We start from the raw sequence: 14,676 nt of genomic DNA, 5'->3' as shown, positions 1-14,676 counted from the left end.
CCTGAATATATGAATAGGATGCCCCTATAATGATCAGATTAAATCCAGCGGTTAAAACAAACAGTTAAAATAAGCTTTAGTTCTGACTGAGACAGAGAAGAACTACATAATGAACGTTGAATACGTACATGGGATATCTCTGGGTTTTTGTAAAATGATCATTATAGGGTTGCGCACGGATTACTGAATGGGAACTTCTAAAATACAGTAAGCCCAAGAAACAGATTCTTACCTTTACGATGTATATCAAATAAGAGGGAGGTTGCTGACCGACCAAGTGGATTGAAAGCTTGGACTGTGAAATTATAGACTGTCTGGTTGTTCAGAACTTGAATCGTATAGTTATATTCTACGTTGGATTTTATATGGAAAAGTGTAACATTAATCCCAGATGCACTGCAAATTTAAAATTTAAAGGGGGGAAAAGATCAAGATCCAAGCAATACCTTTGATAAAAAGTTAATTCAAAGCCTTTTGTTATTTGCTGAAGATGTATATAGGTAGATTACGTCAGATCAGCTTTAAGAAAATTGGGGAACGTTCATGAAAAGATGTTGAATTTAAGTGTGAAAGAACCTAGAAGTCCTGGGTTCCTCTCAACTAAACCCCCAATTGTAGAAAGTACATCTTTACTTTCATTTTTAAGGATGCAGAGTAATTATCTTGGCTCAGCTAATGTACTCACAAAATATTGTTAATATTTACTTCCTCTTCATTTTTCCTTTCCTCCATTCTTACTAAGTAAACCCAAATTAAAAACTTAGCTGAGCCCCAGGGACTATCAATGGGCCTTGTTAGCAGTGGCTAGATTTTGACTACTAAAGGTTTCGTAGAATTCTTCCCAGCATTGCCAAGAGGGCCTTATCTTTTAAACTATTTTTGACACAACAATTTTGTTGTTGTTTATATTGTCCTAAGTGCTGTTACCGCACAGCAAAGTTTGACTGACTAGATGTCATCAGGGCATACTTCTGTTCTCTGATGGGGTAGGATCACTCAAGTGAACAAGGCCAGGAAAAAGCAGCAGCTGGGATTGGGGTGGAGAGGTCAACACAGCCAGAAAAGCAGCAGCTATAGGAACATATGAAGCTGCCTTATGCACACCTAAGAAGAGGTGACTTAATGTGCCTCATAGAGGCCAACTCCCAGGGGCTTTGCCCCCCTCAATGAAATATTTGAGGGGGCCGTGGCCCCTCATAGTTGATGGAAGCTGCCTTTCAAATGATTATGCAGGGTAGGGTTACTTGGGCTGCCCCTGATGTGCCTTATTTAGATATGGGAAGACGTTCCTTCATTCCCATAGCATTAGTTCAGAAAAGTAAGTAAATAAAATAAATAAATAAAATAATTTATTACTTATACCCCACCCATCTGGCCAGCTTCCAACAGAATTTTAAAAACATCATAGAATATCAAACATTAACAACTTCCCTAAACAGGGCTGCCTTCAGATGCCTTCTAAAAGTCAGTTGTTTATTTCCTTGACATCTGACAGGAGGGCGTTCCACAGGGCAGGTGCCACTACCGAGAAGGCCCTCTGCCTGGTTCCCTGTAACCTCACTTCCCACAGGGAGGGAACTGCCAGAAGGCCCTTGGAGGTGGACCTCGGTGTCCAGGCTGAACAATGGGGGTGGAGGTACACTGGGCCAAGGCCATTTAGGGCTTTAAAGATCAGCACCAACACTTTGAATTGTGCTCGGAAACATACTGGGAACCAGGGTAGGTCTTTCAGGACCAGTGTTATATGGTCTCGGTGGCCACTTCCATATCTCTATTCATTACTTTGAATATCCACTTTGTGGTGGGAGATGGGGAATGGTGGTAGCCAGAATCTAACCCCCATGGGCAATTCTTATTCCAAGGAGGGGAGGGTGTGTGTGTTTTTGAGAGAGCTGCTGTGTTGGTTTGTGAGGATGACTGTTTGAATAGCCATCTGCAAGGAAAACTTGGACCAGAGGGCATACATCTTCTCCTCTGTGGAGGATGCTTGGGTTAACTGGGTCTCCCTTTGGGGTGGCCACTGGTTCCAACCAATCAGTTCTCCTGTGATTCCCTCCTTAAGTCTTCTCATGACGACAACTTCATCTGAGCTACAGAAGAATTCAGGGGCCTCTCATGCTCGACTCTCCTCTAAGGTGAGCATTACTAACTCCTTGAGATTTATTTCTGATCCTGAGCTTAGCAAAAAAGAATCAGCACGAATAATTTCCACCCACCATAGTTCAGATATGTGGAACATATAGCACTATGAACTGTGCAAGCAAACTCTACTGCTGGGATTTTAGATTTCTTGTTTTTAGACAAGCCCCATTCTGTAGACTTAAAAAGCAGTTTAAAACAAATAGCACTTTTTATCCATAAAAGGGTATCTCACAAGACATGTCTGCAAACTGTACCATGTTTAAGGAGACCGTTAACATTCACCTTTCAGAAAATCTGTAATATGTTCCTCTTTTGGGGCCGAATAACCAAGTGGACCTTCCACGTTTCCAAGAGCAGGTTATTTTTTTCAAGTCCCTGGTTTCGCAACTAAAATTCCGAGGAACATCGGGAGGGTCTATAAGGAAAGAAGAAAGGAGGGGTGTGTGTTAGCAGTTAAAATATACATGCACACACTTGCTGAACCCTTTTCAACATTCATCTTCAGAAGTTAGTGTTTAAGTCAGAAGGTCTCTTCTGTGATATCACAGAAATCTGAAATTTGCTTATTTATTTATATACTACTATTCACAAAAGAAATGAGAGCAGTTTACAAGTGCACATAAAATCATGCAATAAAAAACATATGAAGAAATCAGAATCAGCTAGCTATCATGGAAATATGTAATAGTAATAGTAATAATAATAATAATAATTTATACCCCACCCATCTGGCTGGGTTGCCCCAGCCACTCTGGGCGGCTTCCAACACACATAAAAACATATTAAAATGTCCTGATACAGGGCTGCCTTCAGATGCCTTCTAAAATTTCTGTAGTTCTTTGAAGCAGAAAGATTTTCATTGGGCGTTTAAAAGTTGAAACAGAAGACACTTGCTGAATCTCTATTGGCAAAGCATTCCAGAAAATAACAACTCTAAAGGCCCCGTCTCTTGTTTTTGTTAAACTTGAGCCTCGCTAGCTCAGGGAATGGCTCACAATGCTCTTGCAGATGATCTCAATGATCAAGCTGGAATATCAGGATTCAGGCGGTTCCTGAAGTACCTATGACCAAGGTTGTTTAGAGCTTTGTAGAATAAAACAAGGCCCTTGGAACCTGGCTCAGTAGCAGATGGGCAGCCAGTGTGAATGTTTTAGCAATGGCGTCCAATGTTGCCAACCACATGCCCACACTGGCAATATGGCCGCTGCACTCTGCACCCACTGGAGCTTCTAAACCAAGCCAAGGGCAGCACATTACAGTAATCTAGTCTCAAGGTTGCCAGAGCATGGACTAGAGTAGCTAGTCTATCCCCATCTAAGCTGGGGAACCAGAAAATGCTGGTAAAAAGGAACTGCTAGCCACATGGGACACTTGGGCCTCTAGTCACACAGATATAGGTGAAACTCAAAAAATTAGAATATGGTGGGAAAGTTCCTTTATTTCACTAATTCAACTTCAATGGGGAAACTAATATATGAGATAGACTCATGTCATGCAAAGCGAGATATGTCAAGCCTAGATTTGTTATCATTGTGATGATCATGGCGTACAGCTGATGAAAGCCCCAAATTAACAATCTCAGAAAATTATAATATTCAATGAAATCAGCAAAACAAGGATTGCAAATTGAGCAAGATTGGACCTCTGAGATGTAGAAGCACATCTCGCTCTGCATGTCATGAGTCAATCTCATATATTAGTTTCACCATTCAAGTTGAATTCCTGAAACCAATGAACCTTCCCACGATATTCTAATTTTTCAAGTTTCACCTGTATATCCAGGAGGATCCCCAAGTTATCCACAAGCTCCTTCAGAGGGAGTGAAACCCAATCCAGAACAGCTAAGCTTGCTCATCTCCCAGACACAAGAACCACCCACCCAAAGAGTCTCCAGGATTCATGCAATTTATTGGGCCTTCTCCAATTCAACCACCAATCCAGAGCTTTCACAGCCTCTCCCGATTCAGACGTTACTTGCAGCTATCACTAGAGAAGCGACCATTCCGAAGGTTTATATACTTACAGCCAGCAAAGAGAACGCTTCCTTCATATTTACTCCCATCCAGTCGACAAACTACATTTTTGCCAGAACCCCCAGGTATGGCGTTTTGGACGTGGCCTGACACGCTCCAGTTGGAGAGTCGAGTGTAATTCAAGACCCGAATGTCATATGTCAGGTAGTCCAGGTGTTCTCCGTCCTTCCACACACAACAGAACGTCATATTGGAACCTACTGGCACCACTCTGTCTTCAGGAAACACTGCTCTGTAAGAGCCCGTATCATTCCCTAAAAACAGAAAGGAACAGGGATGACCACATCCTCTAGGTAATTTAAGTTCAGTTCAGTTCAGCAGCAGCAGCAGAGTGACATTTGTAGCCACAATCTCTCAGGAATTGTTCTGAGGTAAGCAGCAGGGACGAGAAGAAAGTATGGCAAAAGACAGAGGAAGGAATTGTTTCCAATCAGCAGTTTTCAAACAACTGCATTCTTTGTCCTCGTTTTCTCTACAGATTGTGTGTTTGAGGAGTCATTTCATTTCATCTCAGGAAAAGGGAATGGGTCCTTTGTCAATCAATACAGTAGCAAAAATATGGAGCGCCCCCCCCCCCCCAGCAAGATGTTCCGAAATACCCGGTCAGGCAAACACTCTCAAATCTGCAAGAAGAGGTCACCAGCCCTCGCCTCAGGGATGCTTGAGGGTTTTCACAGAATCATAGAAACATAACAACTTATTTTGCAGCACCCTTCATTCATTCAACACACCAATCATCCTGTGCATCGGGATCGGGACTCACAATTTTTGTTCCCATTTTGAGCATCTTACCAGGAATATTTGCGAGCTGGCTCCATTCACTCCACTTCTTGTCCCCAGGATATGTGTCCTCGTGGAAAAAACAGCGGATCTTGACATAGTGTGTGGTGCACTGAAAATCCAGGTCGGATTTCCAGCTCCACCGGAGGAGGCTGTCCTCACGAGTTAAGCTGGAGTGATAGGTCTCCTAAAGATGTAAAAGAAATGTCACTGTGTGCCTGTGTGTATAGAAAACCTGCACATTTCAGCTTCCTATTGTTATTTTCAGATTAGGTTTAAGATTCTGGCTAATAAGCTGCAGATATTTACTTACTTACTTATTTATTTAAACAATGTATATACTCAGTTTAATTACAATAACTTCTAATGAAACTGAATTGAGCATGAATCTGACATGCTGTTTGGTGTGTTTCTCCACCCATATAAAGTAGGTTAGGCTGACAGGCCACAATTGTTCCAAGATCACCTAGTGAGTTTCGTGTGTGTGTGTGTGTGTGTGTGTGTGTGTGTGTATGTATGTATGGAGAGAGAGAGAGAGAGAGAGAGAGAGAGAGAGAGAGAGATTTGAATCCAGATCTTCCTAGCCCATATCTGACATTAACCACAATCTCTACATATACAAAGAATGAATTCAAGCAATACAATTGGCACTTCACTTTTTGGAAAGCATTGGAATATAAAGTTGAGAAAAAGAGATAGGCCATCAGACACAAACAAACACACACACACACACACACACACAGAGAGAGAGAGAGAGAGAGAGAGAGAGAGATGGACCACTTACTAGTGCAATTTCTTCCATGGGATCTTTACGCAGGATCTGAATTTGCCAAGTAGCTTCCATCTCCATTGGAAAGGCTGAGCCGCCATCGTACCACTCCAGAGTCAATATGTCAGTTAAGAAGTTGGCAGTCAGGTTGTGAATCACTGGGGTGGGAGGGACAAAGGCTGTGTGGGGAAGAGAAAGGGACAGGAACCCAATTCAGAACTAATTTAGTGTCAATAACAGTCGCAAGAACACCACATAATTCCTGCTTCTCCTCCCCAATCTGAGTTTTTAAAAAATTATTTACATGAAACCTTTGTGTTTATTCATAAGGTTGGATGCCCTCAGCTGTTTTTTTACCATAAGGAGAGTTCCACTTATTGTCCAGTGTGGAAAAACATGAATTCCCCCCGAAACTGTTTTTTTTTTTTTTTAAGGTTTCCCCAATATGTATTTTTTCACAGTGTGCCTGACCCTTTACATGAGCCAGCTTGATGCAACTCTCAGAAGGAATGTATCAGCTGATGAGAGCAACTGAGGATATACTTTAAAAGGGGGGGGGGAACCATGCACCAGGTGGATCTTCTGGTATAAAAATAAAGTAGATCTCACTAGTCTGAAGTTGGCCCATCCCTGCCCTACAGTAAATTTCCTATTAAAAAGGGGGCACAATCCAGGAGAAGTTTGAAGGACAGCTAAGTTCCACAGATTCCAACAGAAGGGAATTAAGCACATGGTTGGCGACTATGGAATTTGCAAGTGCTCAGCTTTGTCCAGACTGCACTCAAAGAACACAATAGCCTCTTTCAGCTTAGATCTGCTATAAGTACCTCAAGGCAGGCAGCAGCGTCCAAGCCATGCTCTTATATAGCAAGACCCTGAAAAACCTGTACTGTTGAACATTACAGCATTGTCAAACATTACTGTTTCAAAAGCTAGAGAGAGCAGTGGCGAAGAGAGAGTGCTTTATGCTCACACAATATTGGGCTACTTCCAAACATATAATTAGAGGCCAAATTATTATGAAAGATGAGGTGCTTTTGTGGAAGATTACTGCCTGGCTGAATTCCAAGACAGAAAATCGCTTCTAGTTAATCCCACAACCTCAGCATTCTCAACATGGAGAACTCTCCCTTTCAATTTTTAAACAGAAATTGCAGTATGGTTTTATGAGGGACAAAGCCCCAAAGCGGACTATACTTCTGGGGATATGATGATTACATACAAACACATTCACACACTTTGTGCTACGCATTGAAATCTGAGACCATCAAATTTTAAAACTCCAACATATAACTTTTTATGCAACACCCTAGGTCCTGAGTGACAGAAAGAGACTGAGAAAAGGCATGGTTGCACACTAATTTTGTATTTATTTATCAGATATGTATACCTGCCCATCAATAAACATTCCCTGGGTTGTAACTTAACAAGCTTTGTAGCTTACAAGCAAAATATTACATCCACATCATTAAAAACCAATCAGAAGAAGGTTTTCTGCCACCTGTGTCAGAAACAGCATAAAATAATTGTACAGTCTGGATGAATAAAAAGGTTGTCAGCTGGTGCCAAAAATATCACCTATCTGGGGAGGCTGTTCCAAAGCTGAGGTGCCACCACCAATGAGGCCCTCTGCTTGTTAGCCACCCTGCTTCACTTCACATGTGTATGAGTTAGAAGACCAGGAATAGCCACCTTCCATGTGGATAGAGAGGTCCAAACTGAGTATAATGTCTACAGTTCATGGGACCCTAACCCATGCAACTATCTCAAATGTGGCTGTTACGTTTTTATATAGGCTCATGCCTGGTCCACACATCACAGTGAGCCAAAATATGGCTCTCACAGCTATAACATTATTCATCATATTAACTAGGCCTGATAGAAATTGGGAGTCTAACAACCTATGTATGGCCATAGATCCCCTATCCAAACACTAGGCCTTTAGGTGAAATATAGCCTCTACCTCATTGGTTGACCTACAGGGTGTATTGTAGATATTCTGTTTAAAGGAAATATGGTTTAAAGGAAACTTCAGTGCTCTAACTTATTATAGGAGCTTGGAGCAAAGAGGAAGGATGAAAAGGCTCTGTGAGCTACTCAAAGGCTTGGATGTATCTTGACTTAATGATGAACTGAGATGTCATCAGCTGAGCCAGCTTGTTAACACTGTAGAAGAAAGGCCAGACTTTGTATAAAGACAGCGTAAGCTTACCAATATCCTTATCAGTCAGCTCAAATGTGTTTTCGGCTATCACTTTTCCAGACTGACTCACGGTGGATATCTTTATTTGATTAGAGGCAAATGAGATCAGTTTATCAATCTGCGCTGTTTTCTCCTTTGTTGTTAAGCAGGAAGTCCTGGAGGGGTGGGGGAAATTAACATGAAATTAGTCATGTCACAACTCAGGTAGGGACAGGCTGCAATCAAGCATTTTAAAAACATTCATGGAAGACCAGCAAAATCAACAACAGAGTAGTCTGCAGAGCGCCATCCTCCCTCTCTTGGTATCTCCATATCAAAGCCTGCCAAAATAATAAAATAAAATAGTCATACCTCAGGATAAATATGCTTCAGGTTGAATGTGTTCAGGTTGCGCTCCGTGGCGCTTTAAAAATGACGTCACACGCATGCGCGGAAGTGGTGAAACGCAACCCATGCATGTGCTGTCAGGTCTTACGTTATGTTCAGGATGCGAACGGGGCTCCGGAACGGATCCCGTTCATATCCTGAGGTACCACTGTAAAATAAAATATATTATTCATACCCCACCCATCTGGGTGGCTCCCAACAAGAAGATTAAACAGAATAAAACATCAAACATGTTGCGACAATTTATAATTCAGAATTGAAACTTACTGTGTATGAGCAAACACCTTCGCTACCCAAATTATGCACTTAGCGGTGTTAAAGCGAAATTTAAAATGTTTATGTGTGTTGTTGTAAATGTATGAACAAAGCAGAAATTGCATTTACGCGGCAAAATGTTCCAGCTGTCTCCTTCATTTGTTTTGCTTTTAAATCAGAGCAGCTAACGAGGGAAGAAGCCACAGAAAATTTTGCCACCAGAATAAAATCTGTTTATTTCATCAGGGTGATTAACCGAATCCCAAAAGAGATCCAGGGAAAACTCGTGCAAAATGCTGGGTGTGTGCACATGTGAGTATTAGGACCCCTTGATCCCAAGTTATTCTCCCCCCCCACCCGTCATTGCTATCCCCATACTAATATCTGGGGATGGGAGCCATAGTTCAGGGTGCACAGCAAGGGATGGGCAAATCTATCTCAGTCTTTACTGCCTTGCTTCCACTTGTGGATGTCTTGAAGTGAGCCTTGCAGCCTTCTCATGCAGATTTTTTAAGGATAACTCCAGAGAAGTCCTTAAAAAATCTGCGGGGGGGGGGGGGGGGCGACTGTTAAGTTGTGGGTGAACATATCAGATGACACAGCGATTCTTCAAAGAGCTCTTGTTTATTCACAAGCCAGAACAGAACTGAACTGAAGGGTTCAGTCAGCCTGCTTATATAGAGCTCCAGTACGTTACTGTAACAACTTTCTATTTTTTTTTTTATTAGAAAATTTTTATTTGCAAAGAAATCACATATCATAATAAAAACATATACATATATATGCTTACAAGAAAGAAGTAAAAGAAAAAAGAGAAAAGGAAAAAGATTACAAGAGAAAAAATAAAAGAGAAAATGACGAGCAAAAAGAAAAACGATAAAACAGACTTCCGTCCAACTCGGTCTTGGATTACATATCCTTAGGTGATCTTTGCAGTAGAACTAACATTAGTTTTATACATCGGAGGTATTAATTATCATCTGCTGTTATGTTAGTAATTCCCATATTGGTCTCAACATAAATTAAAAATTTACTCCATTCATCTTTAAGTTTCATTGTATTATTTTGCCTTATTTTCTGTGTTAGTCTCGCTAACAACTGTAACAACTTTCTAAAACTATCCAATCACTGAACGTCACTTTCGATCCCTTATTTGCATAACTATCTACAGTATCCCCCTGCTGGCCCAGGGTGAGAACTTCAGTACATAACAGCGACACACTAAAAAACATATTGGTCTCAACATAAATTAAAAATTTACTCCATTCATCTTTAAGTTTCATTGCATTATTTTGCCTTATTTTCTGTGTTAGTCTCGCTAACAACTGTAACAACTTTCTAAAACTATCCAATCACTGAACGTCACTTTCGATCCCTTATTTGCATAACTATCTACAGTATCCCCCTGCTGGCCCAGGGTGAGAACTTCAGTACATAACAGCGACACACTAAAAAACATATTGGTCTCAACATAAATTAAAAATTTACTCCATTCATCTTTAAGTTTCATTGTATTATTTTGCCTTATTTTCTGTGTTAGTCTCACTAACAACTGTAACAACTTTCTAAAACTATCCAATCACTGAACGTCACTTTCGATCCCTTATTTGCATAACTATCTACAGTATCCCCCTGCTGGCCCAGGGTGAGAACTTCAGTACGTAACAGCGACACACTAAAAAACAAAACAAATTGAGGTATATGTACAGCACATTGTTCTCTTTCACTTGCTTGAACACTGCAGCCCAGACACACAATGTAAAAAAACATTTTTAAAATATGTGGAAAAAAGCAAAGGAAGCCATTTCACAGTTTCTTATGTAATTTTACATACAAAGGGCCTATTGTGGGTAGAAAATGTTGTAGTGCTGAAACATATCCTTTTTTTTTTTGTACTGCTGAGCCTTTTTTAAAAGACATACAATTGCCCTTCATATACGTTCAGTTACAGAGGAAGCTTCCTACACATTTTCCCCCCCTTTCTCTACACTATTTTTAAAAGCATTTAAACCAAAACCTCCAGGTGCTGTACTTTTGAGCTGCTCTTCAAGCAGTTTTACAGTGTTCCAGGAAGAAAAAAGAGCGAGCAATCCCTCAGTAAACATTTCACCTTGTTCAGCTTGTAAATGTTGCACTCGAAAAGTCCTCAGAAAGGGTTTATAGATCCTTTGGACTGAATTGCACACCCTTCCCATGGACTGGTTTGATAGCGTGAATAAAAATAATTGATTTTAAAACAAAGTTTTTAAAAATTGTTTATTTAAATTGACTTTTTTGGTTTAAATTGGATTTTTAAAATAAAATGCTTTTGAGGAAAAATCTTCCTAAAGATAGTTTTCTATTTAAGTTACATTATAGTCCAAAGGAAATAAGGATTTGTTTTAAGTTTTTAATGTGTGCTAAAACTCAGTCTAAGGTTTTTTTTTTAATTAAAAAATGTTTAACCACATCAATTAGCAAACATGGATACATATGCTATGATGTTATTGTTTTAGTTAAATAAATGGTTTAAATTGTTATTAAGGAAATGATATTTTTCTCCTTCCAGCAGAAAGTACAGCAGAAAAGTTGTCCAAATATAAACAATTAACCTCACAATAATTTCATAATTATCTGTCTATGTATTTCCAATAGTATAACCAAATCAGTAGTTTTGATATAACTGTAAAAGCTACTCGGAAAATTTATTATCCAAAAATGAAACCTTCATCTGGTTGTAAATATTAAGATTATACCAGCAATAATAAGTCTTTCTTTGAAAAAATTATTTAAATCAAGTCTTACTGACTAGTGATTTAAATCAATTTGATTTAAATCAAATCCACCCTGTTTGATAGGACAAATGAGATGGGGTTTGCAGCAGACTCTGGCCTAGACTTTTCTTGTCATATCTAGATAAGAGCCCATACATGTGCATGTAAGAAAGTCCCAGATTCACTCCTCAACACGGGCTGCATATAGCCATTCAGCTCCTTGGCTCTCTTTTAGTTGTTTATGGCTGGGGTCCCAAAACGTTCTGAGAATGGCTTACAAAAGATGGCGACAATAAAGTCATATTAAAATGTAGGAATGGAAATAACTTGGTGTCCATATGATGCCAGCAGTACTAAGTATTCCCTATACTTCACACCAAGGTTTCTCTTCTGCTGCTGTGATTGCTCTTCACCGCCATTTCCACCTGCTCAGTGTCATACAGTGGAACGAGTAGCATGAGATTTAATCGGAACCAAGCCCTTATCTAACAAAGTCGGGCTGCTTGGCAACTGTGCTGTGGCTTGTTTGCTAAACACACTTGACCTTGCACTTGACTTGTCTCGACTTGGCCAGTTGGTTGATAATGCAGAGGTATCCTCAGATTGCGTTACTGCTGTCGCTTGGGTGAGTTTAGCCAGTGGATGGGGATGAAAGTTCTGGGAAGGGCCAAATGGATCTGTTCCAATGATCTTTATCTTTGGAAGTTTGCAGTGTTGTTTTTCTAGAAAAAGAGGTGCCAGAACTCACCATGAACACCTCCCTCGTTCTTAGAATGGCAATGGTGCTCACCTGAGAGATGCCAGAACGGGGGGGGGGGGGGGAGCCCTGGATGTTTGTTCTTCCTGGTTGGCACTTGGCCGGTTCTGAGTATGTTTCCCATGAGAAGGAATGGTTAAAACAGGTATGGGGAAACCCTAGCTTATAGGTCAGACTTGAACTGGCAGGCTATTCCTCACAAGCCATGCCCACCTGTTCCACAACTAACATTGTCTGCAGTAAGTCAAGGTAGCACTTCTTTTCCATATGTTGCCGATGGGGAGGTTGAGGCGTAAGCCATCTCCAGGGTTCATGACAGAGATGAGATTCAAGTTGTGGATCTATAGTTCAGCTCTTCTCTACTCCATCTTAGGAACACTGGAAGCTGCCTTATATTGAGTCAGACCATTGGGTTCATCTAGCTCAGGACTGTCTACACTGACTGGCAGCAGCCCTCCAAAATATCAGGCAAGAGTCTCTTCCAGGCCTACCTGGAGATTCTGGGGATTGAACCTGAGACCTTCTGCTCACAAGGCAGATGTTCCTCTACTGAGCTATGGCTCTTCCACCCTCCAGCTTACTAAACAATGACTACAAATTCCACCCAGGAACATAGCTTATAGGGCATCATGCCCAAGAAGGAAAGGAAATCAGTGTTACCTGCCACTGTGACAGAAAGAATACTCCACTCCATGACTAGTTGTGGAGGCAGTTGTCCATGTGCAGATAACGGTTTTGAAGTCATGCGTAATACATGTCAAGTTCTGAGGCGTGTGTGACGGATCTGGAATTACAACACAAATGAGGTTGAACATGAATGTTACTGAACAGTAACGTTATTATTTTTCCCTATGGATGATTGAAAATTAATGAAACAACAGCAGAAATCCATGCTCTGAAATAAAAATCAAACTCAATCCGACATTCCTGTTTCCAAACACATCTTTCAACAGGAGGAAATGAAGGACAGTCTGAAACTTTAAAAAACACTTGCAGCTGATTAGCAGTCTAGCCAGGATGCTCAAATATTCCAAACACATTTGAAGCATATTTACACCATGGACAAGCTGCTTGGATAGTCATTCCCTGTCCTCAGGGAACCCTGCGAGTTGCAACTGTGAGGGGGTGCTAGTGATCCCTAAGCGATAATACTCAGCCCACTTGCCATATTCCTTTAGCTTCCAGGATTCTTTGGGGAAAGCTGTAATAAAAAACAATTATTGAACAAGTAAACACAGTTCTAATTATTTTAGTGTCTAAAGTCATGGTGCTTTAAAAGAATTTGACTTGGGGGGAAATGGCCACACAAGTACAGAATTATTCCATGCAGGATTGGGCAATATATGGGTCCCACCCAAATTTCCAGCAACAGCTGTGACTGGCTGTGTTCCAGGCCTGGCTTCCTAACACCCTGTGTCACTGCCATTTACTGAGAAGGAGAGGGGCAAGCCAGTGGGGAACTTGGTGCAGTGCAGGTGCAGAGCCTGAGCCAATCCAACCCTCCAGGTACTACGTCAACACCATGCCAAACTCCATTTCCCCTCCCCTTTTCGGTAACTGGCAGCAACATGCACCACTGGGAAGCCTGGGAAGCAACACAGCCCAAACCATTCCTGCTGCTAAATTCAAGTGGATGGGAGGTTGGGGGGGCTGGGGAAATAGGTGGCAAAAAAGGGGGGAAGGGGGTTCCCCAATGTAACAAAGCACCCCTGAGAAGATACCTCTGTTTTGGCCTGGAGAAGAGAATAGAAGAGACTCCATCACATTCCTAGCCAGCTGATTTGTAACACCTGGTAGGCCCAGGCGATTGTCTCCTTCCAGTGTAAATCTCTGATCATCCTCCCTTATGTGTAAATTTGAAGTAAACAAAAGAACACTGGACTTCTTCTAGAGGTGTTAAGGCATGGTATGAGAACCCTAAATAGCACTCTTTACTTTTTCTCCTCGTAATTACTAAGCAAGTAGTTTCAGTGAGCATGAGGCTCCCATCAGAAGAGTTCGAGAGACAGGTGGATTTCTTTCCCCCTTACTCACCTAGAAAGATGCATTTTTAAAAGCCATAGTTCAGCTGGTGAAAACATGGGGCTGACAATGCCATGGTTGCAGGTTCAATCCCCGTAAGGGACAGCTACATATTCCTGCATTGCAGTGGGTTGGACTAGATCAGCGGTTCTCAACCTGTGGGTCCCCAGATGTGGCTCCCATTACCCCTAGCTAGCAAGGCCAGAGCTCATGGATGATGGGAGTTGTAGTCCAACATCATCTGGGAACCCACAGGTTGAAAACTGCTGGACTAGATGATCCCCAGGGTCCCTTCCAACTCCACAATTTCAATTTAGACAAACTGTTGCTGACTGGCACCATTTTAAACCTTTAATGTCCATCCACTGCCAGGACAGCAAGCTTCTTGAGCATTTAAGGTGGCACTTTTCTCCTTAGAAAAGCTTTGGGCTCCTTTAAAGAGGCCTTACTTTCCCCCTCACATGAACATTTCTTGTGGAGTCCCACCTCAATCTATCTCTTCCATCCTTTGCTTTCTTTCACTCTGTCCCTGAACGGATCTCCATTCTACCACCAACAGTTCCGTAAGACTTCCA

General features: G+C 41.3%; 1 protein-coding gene across 4 annotated transcripts in view; it reads right to left on the bottom strand.

The window, feature by feature from the left end:
• The window catches only part of LIFR (LIF receptor subunit alpha), a 95,013-nt gene that overhangs the window by 33,166 nt on the left and 47,171 nt on the right, over positions 1–14,676 (bottom strand). For all 4 annotated transcript variants that reach the window (XM_083703430.1, XM_083703432.1, XM_083703429.1 and 1 more), the window contains exons 3-9: positions 12,740–12,863; positions 7,937–8,082; positions 5,740–5,903; positions 4,968–5,142; positions 4,166–4,429; positions 2,425–2,557; positions 233–396 (exon numbers count right to left, since the gene is read on the bottom strand). In XM_083703430.1, coding sequence (XP_083559556.1) covers positions 233–396; positions 2,425–2,557; positions 4,166–4,429; positions 4,968–5,142; positions 5,740–5,903; positions 7,937–8,082; positions 12,740–12,863 — 1,170 coding nt within the window. The remainder of the gene's footprint in view (positions 1–232; positions 397–2,424; positions 2,558–4,165; positions 4,430–4,967; positions 5,143–5,739; positions 5,904–7,936; positions 8,083–12,739; positions 12,864–14,676) is intronic.

Source organism: Podarcis gaigeae (genome assembly GCF_964106915.1).
Source record: "Podarcis gaigeae genome assembly, chromosome: 11".
In the NCBI taxonomy this organism is placed as follows: domain Eukaryota; kingdom Metazoa; phylum Chordata; class Lepidosauria; order Squamata; family Lacertidae; genus Podarcis; species Podarcis gaigeae.
The sequence above is the reverse complement of the archived record's forward strand: the minus strand, read 5'-3'. Positions and strand labels throughout refer to the sequence as shown.